This window comes from Lemur catta, chromosome 17 (genome assembly GCF_020740605.2).
Source record: "Lemur catta isolate mLemCat1 chromosome 17, mLemCat1.pri, whole genome shotgun sequence".
NCBI classification, from domain to species: Eukaryota; Metazoa; Chordata; class Mammalia; order Primates; family Lemuridae; genus Lemur; species Lemur catta.
The window spans coordinates 25,256,772-25,267,305 of NC_059144.1; the positions used below are offsets into that span (position 1 = coordinate 25,256,772).

The following is a 10,534-nucleotide window of genomic DNA, read 5'->3' on the forward strand; positions in this document are numbered from 1 at the left end:
TCCCGCGGGCCGTGGGCCCGGCACACTGGGGCTTTGTCCGGCCCCCAGCCGCGACCCAAGGGGGGGGCCCCACATGACCGAGGGGGTAGGAGGAGCCTGCGGCGGCAGTGGCGGTGGCGGCGGCGGCGGCGGCTCCATCATTTCCCTCCCAGGCCGGGGGTCGGCGGGCGGCGGCGGCGGCGAGTGGGCAGCGCTGGGCAGCGCCGCGGACGTCGGGGCCCCCACTCCCCGCCAGGCTGCAGGCGCCCGGCCTGGGCCATCAAGGCAGCTGTGACCGGAACGCTTTCCCGGGAGTGATCTGGGGTTGCGCCCGGCCCCCCGGCCCCGGGATCATGGGGAATGGCATGACCAAGGTAGGGGGACGGGGACCGCGCAGCCCTCCCTGGCCGCCCCCAGCCCGCCGGCCGCGGCGCCCCCACTCTGACTAGGTCGGGCTGCCCGCCTCTGACCTTCCGGGTCTCCCCGAGTCTTGGTGTGGCTACATCGCTGTCTCCCTGTGACTCTGAGACCGCATCCGTCTGTGTCTTTACCCCTCTCTGCCCTGTCTCTGTCTCTGCCTGTTTCTGTCCTGTCTCTGTGACTGTATATCTCTTGCTGTGTCTTTCGGTGGCTCTGTCACTCCCAGACTCTATATCCCTGTCGGTCCCAGGTGTCTGTCGCCTTTGGACTCTCAGTCTGTCACTGTTTCTCTATCCTTCCCCCCTCCCTCTCCCTGGCCCTGCACCTGTCCCTGCCTTCCCACCTCCCTCCACCTAGAGTTTCCACCCAGCCATCCTGCAGGTCCACCTCTCTCCTGGCTGCTCCTCCTGCTCTCCCCCTAGGTCTCTCTGCCCCTCCCTCCACTCCCTGCCCCCTGCAGCCTTCCTCCTCTTCCCTGTCACCCATCCCCAAGCTGGCCCCCATGGCCCCCCACTGTGATTAACTTGCCACTCTCCCACCCTCCCTAGAGCCCCAGAGCTCTCTTACAGAGGGCCCAGGGCCCAAGAAAGGGAGGCGATGGCTCCCTGAGTCCTGAGGTCCAGACAGCTTTCACGGGACAGAGAGGGGCCATGGGTCCCCCAGCAGCCGGGGGTGGGGAGGGGGTGCAGCCTCTGCCCCGCTGACCCCTGTCTGTCCTTCCCATAGGTACTTCCTGGACTCTACCTCGGAAACTTCATTGGTGAGCAATGCCCACTTTGTCCCAAGGCCATGGCACTCTGCCGGTCGCAGGCCTGTATTCATGCCCTGGCCCACGCAGCTTGGACACGCTCAGTAATGGTGCTGGAGACAGGAAAGCGTTGCTAGGCTGGGACGGAAAAAGGGTTGATGGAGGACAAACAGGTGCATGGGTGGGGGAGTGTCCCTAGGCCTGAAGGCATGGAGGGGGCATCACTGGTCTGAGGCTGACACCTCCCAACGTCCCACCACGAGGTCAAAGAGAGCACCCACAGCTCAGGACCTAAGATGTGGACCTGGGCGTGTCTACACCTGCTCTGAGCCTCAGCCTCCTCCTCAGTTCAAAACGTCCACCTGCCTCTAAGGGCTCTTCTGACCCTGAGGTTCTTGGTTGAGGTCTGTTTGGGGGTGCTTCCTCTACCTGGGAAGCTGGGAACCCTTCCCCCACAGCCTCCTCCTCCTCAGAGGAGAGGCCTCTGGAGGCCCGAGCTGGGCTGTCCCGAAGGCAGCGTCCTGACCACCAAGCCCACACTCCCAAAGCCCTTGAGCAGCCGGGCAGCCTGTGCCGAGGGGTGCTGAGCCTACAAGCCTCGCACTCATGCTATCATCCATCTCTCTGCGGCCCTCAGTCGGGGGAGGGGGGCACAGATGTACAGACACCCCATTCCTGCCCCCGAGGCCGCAAACTTCCAAGCTGGTGGTGGGAGGCAGAGCCGAGCACAGGTCTTTGGACAGGTCTTTGGCTGCAGGGTGGAAAACGTGCTAAGTGACAGCTGGTCTGGGGCTTGGGGGCCCAAGGTGGGCAAAGTCACTTCCATGTGTAGAGTCAGAGAAAGCTTCAGACAGGGAGGGGCCCGGGTGCTCCACCCTCATAAACCCTGGTCCCTTCCTTCCTGGAGCTACCACAGCAACTCCTGTACATGGACTTCTGTGAGTATTTGGCTAAGTAAGGTCTGAATCCTCTTCAAACGTGTAGGCTGCATGAGGGCAGGGGCCATGCAGTTGACCCCAGGCCCCCAGCACCCGGCCAGTGGCTGCACATAGTAAGCCCCCAGTGAATGTTTGCTAAAGGAGAGGACATATCATCTAGTCTCGTTATGAAAGGTCTGTGTGCACTGGACGCCCAGCCCCTAGACATAACCACTGACAGCGCTGCCGGGTGTATCCCTGGGTTCCTTTTCATATATGTTTGTAGATACAGTGTGTAAAACTAAAGTGGGAAGCTATTCTGTACACTGTTCTACAAGCTGTATTTCCCACTTAAAAATTTATTGTGGGCATCGTTGCACATCAGCGTATAGAGCTCTTTGTAATGGCTGCAACATATTCCAGAGCATGGATATCCTATTATTTACCTAGCCTCTGTTTCATGAACACTAGGTTGTTCCCATTTTTAAACTCTTTCTGATATAAGCAGTACTACAGAGAACATCATCTTCTACACACAGCTTTCTATGTGAGAAAAAGCTCCTGGAGACAAGATTCCTAGAAGTAGAATTGCTGGGTCAAAGCATATACTGGGGAAAGAGCAGCATGAGCAAGGCTGGGGAGACGCAGGGCCATTATTTGTGAATGTTGCAGAAGCAAGAGGAGCAGGGAGCTGGGGTGGGGGGCCCAGGTGGAGTGGGAGGGCTGAGGAGGAGAGCTGGCGTGCTCCATCCACACTTGGCCCTCAGGAACAAGCAAGTCACACCCGCCAGATTGGCTCAACCATCCTGTTTCTTTCAGATGCCAAAGATCCGGATCAGCTGGACCGGAATAAGATCACACACATCATCTCTATCCATGAGTCACCCCAGCCTCTGCTGCAGGTACTCCCTGTCCCCATCCCGGGGCTGTGCACCGGTGGGGAGGGGGAGCTGCAGACCCATTTATCAAGTAACTCATTAGGTTTTCACCACTGAACTGTTTTACATCATCATCCCTATTTGGCACCTGAGGCCCAGAGAGGTAAATTAACTCGCCTAAGGCCACACATCCAGGAAGCTGAAGAGCTGGGATTTGAGCACAGGCCATGTGGTGCCAGAGGTCTCACATCCAACAGAGCCCGCATATGGGCTTCCCACTGCCCAGCTGGATGGATGATTCCAAATGGATGACTCTGGGCTCTGTGTCTTGCTGTGCAACCTTGGACTGGGACTTTACTTCTCTGGGCCTTTGGTTCCTCAGCCCTGTCTTCCCCCAGGTGGCTGTTGTGAGGATGCAAAGCGAATGGAAGATGGTGAAGATGCTTTGCACCCTGTAAAGCATGGTCCCCACCGGAAGGCTTATCAAGTCCTGGGAAAGGGGTGTGATGGTGTTAGGACCCAGAAGACGAAAGCAGAAAATCAGAACACAGATGCTGGAGTCAGGAGACTGAGTTCACATCTTCACCATTTATTCTGTCTGTAATTTTGGGCACAGGACTTCACCTCTCTGAGCCTCAGTTGTCTGATCTGTAAAATGGGAATTTTATAGCAGTACCAACCTCACTGAGCTGTTGAGAGCCACATAACAGGTGTTCAACAAATGACAACTGATATAATAACAAAGTTAATAATATTTGTATCCCATAAACAGAGCCCCTTCCTCCTATCTGTTAGTCTGTGTCATCCACTGAAGAGAAAGAAGCTGAGTGGGAAAAGGCTCTGGAGATCAGAGACTGAGACCAGGTTCTGCCACAGACTTGTTCTGTGACCTTGGGCAGGGTTCTTCCCCTCTCTGGGCCTCAGTTTTCTCATGTGTCAGATTTGATGGTCTCTAAAAGCAATCTCCAATAATCTATGATTTTCAGTGTCATTCAGAAAAGAAATTTCCAGGCCTCTGGACTCTGATTTTGCTTTATGGGGCAGCCCTGTTTTGAAGTGTTTGGAGTAAGCCGTCACTAGATTGCACGGGGAAGGTTGTCAAGTCGTGAATGTATTTACTAATGAAATGACAGTTTCCATGAGTCCCTGCTCCAGCAGCCATGCTCTCTTCTCTCCTGCGTCTCTCCCTTCCCCTCCATCAGCGAATTTACCAGTCAGCCAGGGTTTGATAATACCATGTAAACCCAAGGCCAAATGTGTTGCAAAGTGAAATTGCAAACCTTGCAAAAGATACAGGATTTCATGACCTTGGGGAATGTGAGTTGGAGAAGGACTGGAAGTTCGTACAAAGCCATGAACAAAGGAGGACCTGGCTGGGGTCCCTTACACTGGCCAGTGATGGGCCAGGCACCTGAAAAGAGCCACTTGAATATCGGAGTGTTAAGAGAGGTCCTTGAGAAAAGCAATGAGCTCCTCAGAAGATGGGCAGAAATAATCTTTACGATATTGTATAGAAGCAAAGATGTCACAGCAAGTTTGTTGAAAAAACCACTGACAATTTATTCCTTGATTATTCTAACAATTAGCGCATAGTTTAATAACCATAATTCATGAAATGTAAACTTGTTTTCATTATTTTCTTTTCAAGATAATCAAATCTTTTACTGTATAAGTTTGTGATCCCCATTTGGAGGGAAGCCAGCTCTTGGATAAAAGGTCCCTGGGTCCTTTTTATCAAGTCCTCATGCCCAAATCACCTATGGGGTTAGGAGAAGCCATCTGCTCAGAAGGCTCAGGAATCACAGACGGTCAGAGCTGGGAGGCCCTCGGAGATGGTGTCTACTTGCTCTGGACGGAGAGGACACCAGTGGCCCAGAGAGGGGCAGGAACTAGGCTGCGGGTCATGCAGCCCTCGGGCAGCTCAGGCCAGGGGGAGGAGGGGTTGCGGGCAAGCTCCCCCTGCCTGAGCATGTTTGTACTTGCAGGACATCACCTACCTTCGCATCCCCGTGGCTGATACCCCTGAGGTACCCATGTAAGTTCCCCTGGATGGACAGACAGCTGCCTCCTTTGGTGCGGGGAGAGGGGAGCTGGGAAGGAGGAGAGAGTACTCAGGCCAGCAAGCTGTCACAGGTGGTCACCCAGACCCAGGTTTGACTCCTTCTCAACCCTGCCTTTCGGTATGCCCTGGCCAGGGCTCCTAACCTCTGTGTCCTCTGCTGTGAAACGGAGAAAGTGCCCTGTCTCTTGGGATCGGGTGCGCCAGCAGATTTGAAAGGGACAGGCTCAGCCTCAAGTTGCTGACCTCGGAGTTAAGACATCTGGGTCCCAGCCAGGCTTTACCATTTACTTGCTGTGTGACCTTGAACAAATCACTTCCCCTCTCTGAGCCTCACCTGGGAAACAGGGCTATGTGATCAGAGTCAAGGAATCTTTCAAAGATCAGATGATACGGGTTGAGGATCTAGGACAGGGCTATAATGGAGCTCAGAAAATGGGGGGTTTGTTTGTGTTATTAGCAGCAGGGGCTTCCAGCTTGGGACAGACCCAGACAGACACTCCTGCCTGTTGGGAACCTTGCTCCCAGCCCACTGCTTACCATCATTGTCCCAGGTGCTCTGATTGAAGACCCTAGAGGAGTGGGACCCCTGTCCCTCCCACACACTTCCTTGAAAGGCTAAAATAAACTCACCATGAAAACAGGCTCCACCAGACCCACTGGAGAGGTGCTCCTGCCTGGATGGTGGGACTGGCCTTCACTGGCCTCTCTTGCTGCCCGAAATGCCACCATTATTGCTTCACATACACCCCCACCCCTTACTAGTCAGGGCACATGCTGGCTGGCCTGAGGGCTCCAGGGCTCTTTGTCCCCTCCTACCCTGTAAATGGGGAGGGGTTGACTCATAAGAGACCTGCTCCTCAGTGCTCCCTACCCCATTGCTTTCTTCTCCAGCAAAAAGCACTTCAAAGAATGTATCAACTTCATCCACTGTTGCCGCCTCAGCGGGGGGAACTGCCTCGTGCACTGGTGAGTTAAGGGTGGGTGCCGGGGAGGAAGTGGCTGTCTTCTGTCCTGAACACACACTCATCCCACGGGGAAGGTGGAAAGCCTGTCACAAAGCCTGACAGTCCACCATCCATCTGGGAGAGGCCAACCACGTGGCCATAGCCACGTAGCTGCGTCTCCCAGAGACTCAGTTTCCTCATCTGTAAAATGGGGAAAAGAAAGCCAACCTGACAGGGCTGTTGAGAGGGATAGGTGAGGTTTTGCAGCTAGCCCGTTACCCTCCAATAGTTCTGGCACCCCCTCCACCCCTCCAGGCCTTTGAGGGGGTGGTGCAGGGCAGTGGGGAAGCCCAGGTTGGGAGACGGGACCTCTGAATGTTCCCAGGGGCCCCTGCCCCAGCTGATGCCATTCCTTCCATAACTTCTCACTGAGCACCTATCCTATGCCAGGCTCAGGCTGGCTCTGCCGGAGCCCCAGCCATGTGACCAGCTGTCCCTAGCCTTGTGTCCCACCCTCCCTCCCTCCTCCCCTTCCAGCTGCAGTAACCTTCTCCTCATTCCCCCAGTCCACCAGACTTCCACTTCATGGTCTTTGTACACGCTGCCCAGAACATTCCTGACTAACCCTTACCTATCTTTCAAACTCAGCTTATGTCACTTCCTTGGGAAACCCTTCCCTAATCCTACCTCTTCCCCCCCACCCAGACTAATACCTCTTCCTGTGCAGATCTCCTGGCCCCCAGCCCCCAGACTTATCTTCAAAGCAATTATCCTCACCTGAAATTGTTTTTCTGGTTGGTGTCCGTCTCCCCCAACCACACTGTTAGCTCCAGGACAGCAGAGACCAGGCCTGTTTTCTTCCCACCATATCAGTACCTGCAAAAGAACAGATGATCAGGAAGTGTTTGTTGAGTTAATGAATGATGTTTCACTCAGGCCCCTAATGCGGGAGAGTGCCAGGGGATGCTCCAGGCAGAGGGAATAGCATGGACAAAGGCCTGGAGGTGGGAAGACAGGTCATGGCAGGTTCCTTGCCGCTGGGGTGCAGGAGGCAAGGGGGGCAGAGCTGAAATGGGGGTGGGGTGCCTAGGGGTCACGGAGGAGACTGGATCTTGCCTGAAGCCTGGGGGGTTGTCGGGGGTTGCAGCTTTGCAGGCATCTCCCGAAGCACCACTATCGTGACAGCATATGTGATGACGGTGACGGGGCTAGGCTGGCGGGACGTGCTTGAAGCCATCAAGGCCACACGGCCCATCGCCAACCCCAACCCAGGCTTTAGGCAGCAGCTTGAAGAGTTTGGCTGGGGGAATTCCCTAAAGGTAGGTACTGGGACAGGGGCCGGGTTGGGCCAGAGGTGGGAGACCCTTCTCACTTGGACAGAGAACCGATTGGAAAGATTTTAGCCTGTGCTAGGTCTAGCAGAAGATTTTTCTGGGGTTTCAGACTTGTGGCCCTTGACTTAATCCAGGTCCTAGGTGTGTTTTGTTTGACAGACAGGTGTTTTCTTTTTTAATACAGAATTTGGGTGCTTTTAGACCAGACTGTGGGCCCCTCAATTTGACCAGGCCTCCTAGCACCCCTGACTGGCTGCTCTACCTGCTAGCACCTGAGGGCATTTGAGTGACCCTGGGGGGAGAGCTGTCCATGTCCTGCTTCACCCTGGGTCCCTGATGAGGCCAAAGCAGTTCCTTCTCTTATCCCTCTCGGGCAGATGGCCCACAGAAGTGTCAGGACTGGAGGGCTCCTTGGGGACAAAGGATGGGGGGCCCTCGGCAGATGGCAGGGCGGTACCCAGAGGCTTACCTGCACGGCTGCATTAGGAAAGAGCTGTGAGCTGAGTTGTGACCACGGACATGAACGCAGAGGCGCATGGTGTGGGGTTGGGGGGTGGTTACTGCGGTCCTCACTGTGCAGGTGGGGGTCACTTCTGCAGATCTGGAAGATGGAGTGTCAAAGCGAAAGGGGGGCTCATGAAGAGGGAACGGCCTTATAGAGGAGAAGGGGGACTCAGTGAGGAGATGGCAATCCCAGAAGGGAGGCAAAGAGCATGCTCAGGAAGGGGAGGGACTTAGCGAGGCGTGGGCGGGGTCGTGAGGATGGAGGGGGCGGGGCCGTCCGTCTGAGCCCCGCCCCGGGCAGGCGTTGACCCCGCCCCCCGCGCCCCGCAGCTTCACCAGCAGCTGGAGGAGCGCTTCGGCAAGAGCCCGTTCCGCGACGAGGAGGAGCTGCGCGCGCTGCTGCCGCTGTGCAAGCGCTGCCGGCAGGGCTCCACGACCTCGGCCGCCTCCGCCGCGCCGCGCTCGGCCGCCTCCGAGGGAACCCTGCAGCGCCTCGTACCGCGCACGCCCCGGGAGGCCCACCGGCCGCTGCCGCTGCTGGCGCGCGTCAAGCAGACTTTCTCTTGCCTCCCGCGGTGTCTGTCCCGCAAGGGCGGCAAGTGAGGATCCCGCCCCGCCGTGGCTCCCCGGTTCCTCCCGACTGGTTTCCTTCGGGGGCTGTCTGGGCCACCCACGCCTCCAGGACGGCCCAGAGGCTGCGGGAGCCCCGCGACGGCCTGATCCCTGCTTCCCTGCCCGCCTGCTTGTCTGCGTCTGCAGTCAGTGTGTCTGTCCTCCGTCTGTGCGTCTCTGTGTCCGGGCCGGCCTGCTGCAGCCACCTGGTGCCTTAGTCCTTGGGCTGGGGGAGGGGGCCCACCCTTAAAGGCGGCGGGAGGGGGAGGGGGAGGGGTGGGGTAGGTGTTGGGGTTGGACTGGCCTGGGGATATTAAAGAGACACAGAAGTTGCCTGTCCGTGTGCCTCCTAGTCATTCAGCGAAGGCGGCAGGACTCTACCAGGGGCCTGGAGCCTGCGGAAAGGGGGCTAGGAGGGAGTGCGCATCCCCTAGGGGCCTGAGGAGCCCACCACCCTCCATTAACTGCAGTCTGCAGAGTTGCATTCGGGAACCACCCGCTTCTCTAACACCTCCCCACCCCCGCATCTCTCCCGGAGCCATAGACTCCTGACAAGGCCCCCAAGCCCCTCCTTTGAAACCCTTCCACCTTCTGACCCCCTCTCCTCCTCCCTGAGGGTCCCTCCCCTCCCTGAGCTCCCTCCTCCTCCCCAACTCCCTGCCTTTTCTTATGCACAAATACTAGCTAATAAGGTAAGGTTGTGCTTTCTCACACCTGGCCTTTTACTGCATGCGGTCACTTAATCCTTGGGAGGAAACTGAAACTCAGAGAGGTCAGGCAGCTTGCCCAAGGACACACACAGCTAGAACAAGGGAGGCTGGATGGGAACTTAGTCAGTCTGAGTCTCATGATGGAAGCAACTCCTTCTGGTTTGGGAGGTTACTGGCAAGGAGTATCCACCCCCAGCTAGAGGGAATGACCCTTCCCACCAACAGTTTAAAGGCATGGGCAGTTCAACAAAGCAGCAACTGACTCCAAGGATGAATAGATTGGAGCTGATTTTTCCTAAGCTGAAATTAACCCTCAGTTGAGAGGGACCTAAAATAGCTATAACCCAGCAGCCACTTGTATGGGGTTCTGATTGTACACCAAGCACGGTGCTCAGGGCTGTGGGGGAGGCACAGACCGCAGCACTGGGGTGGGGGGAATGGACAAAATAACCTTCACCTACTGCCCCAACCTCCTACTCTTCATTCATTCCACAAATGCCCATTGAGCACCTGCTGTGTGCCAGCCATTGTGCTGGGCACTGGGGATATAACAGTGAGCAAAACCTCTGCTTTTGTGTCACTGACATTCTGGGAGAGAAGACACCAGATAAGCAGATCAACAACAGAAAAAATATGTCAGGTGGTGAGGGAGTGGTCCATTTTGCTATCGGGGGAAGCATTCCAGGCAGAGAGAACATTAAGTGAACAGGCCCCAAGTCAAGATGCAGTGTGAAGAACAAGGTGGCTGGACTCACCAGAGTGCAGGGAGCCTGCGGTCTTCCGGCCCCGTTGGTGGCCCCACCATCCACCCGATTTAAAACACCTGTCTACCTCTGATGGCGTCCTCCTCTACTTAAAAGCTTCCATGGTCCCCATCATTTACAGGGCAAAACAAAGCCCCTTGATCCGATGTTTCAGGTCCTTCAAGATGTTCCCACTCCACTTCCAGCCTTTACCTCACCACCCTGTGACTCAACAACAACACACCACGCACTCACTGAGCACTCACTCCAGGCACTGTGCTAAACCCGCCACCTGCATCACCTTTAATTCTCAGATAACCCTAGGGAGTAGCTGTTGCTGTTAAACGGGTGAGGAATCTGAGGCTGGTGCCCAAGGTCACTAGCTAGCAAGCGGTGGAGCTGGGATGGCAGTTCAGGAAATGTGGCCGCAGACCCGATCCTCTTCCTTAGTGCCTTCTGTGACTTAGAAAAGTGAAGGATCATCTGGCACACTCAAGACTCATGCTTAGGTGTAATTCTTACTCTTGTGTTTAATCATATGAAATGCCTTGGGCCCCATTAGAGACTTATAAGGCCTGAGTTTGAATCCCAACCATGGCGGCAGAAGTGTTGGAATTGGTGGCTGCTGGAATATGGGGGAGGGGGAGGGGAGGAACATGAAGAAAGCCCTCCCAGCAGGTGCA

At 56.0% G+C, this 10,534-nt stretch overlaps 1 protein-coding gene across 1 annotated transcript; it reads left to right on the plus strand.

Moving 5' to 3' along the window:
• Positions 1-8,728, plus strand: LOC123622841 (dual specificity protein phosphatase 15). The gene is made up of 7 exons (XM_045529480.1): positions 1-353; positions 1,126-1,159; positions 2,884-2,966; positions 4,928-4,977; positions 5,896-5,970; positions 7,096-7,267; positions 8,117-8,728. The coding sequence occupies exons 1-7, from the start codon at positions 333-335 to the stop codon at positions 8,387-8,389; spliced, it is 708 nt and encodes a 235-aa protein (XP_045385436.1). The 5' UTR covers positions 1-332; the 3' UTR covers positions 8,390-8,728.
• Positions 8,729-10,534: the final 1,806 nt, after the last annotated feature.

Coding starts and splice junctions, on each gene's coding strand:
- LOC123622841 (XM_045529480.1), top strand. CDS start 333: ATGGGGAATGGCATGACCAAG. Junction 354..1,125: donor TGGGGAATGGCATGACCAAG/GTAGGGGGACGG, acceptor TCCTTCCCATAG/GTACTTCCTGGACTCTACCT. Junction 5,971..7,095: donor GGGAACTGCCTCGTGCACTG/GTGAGTTAAGGG, acceptor CGGGGGTTGCAG/CTTTGCAGGCATCTCCCGAA.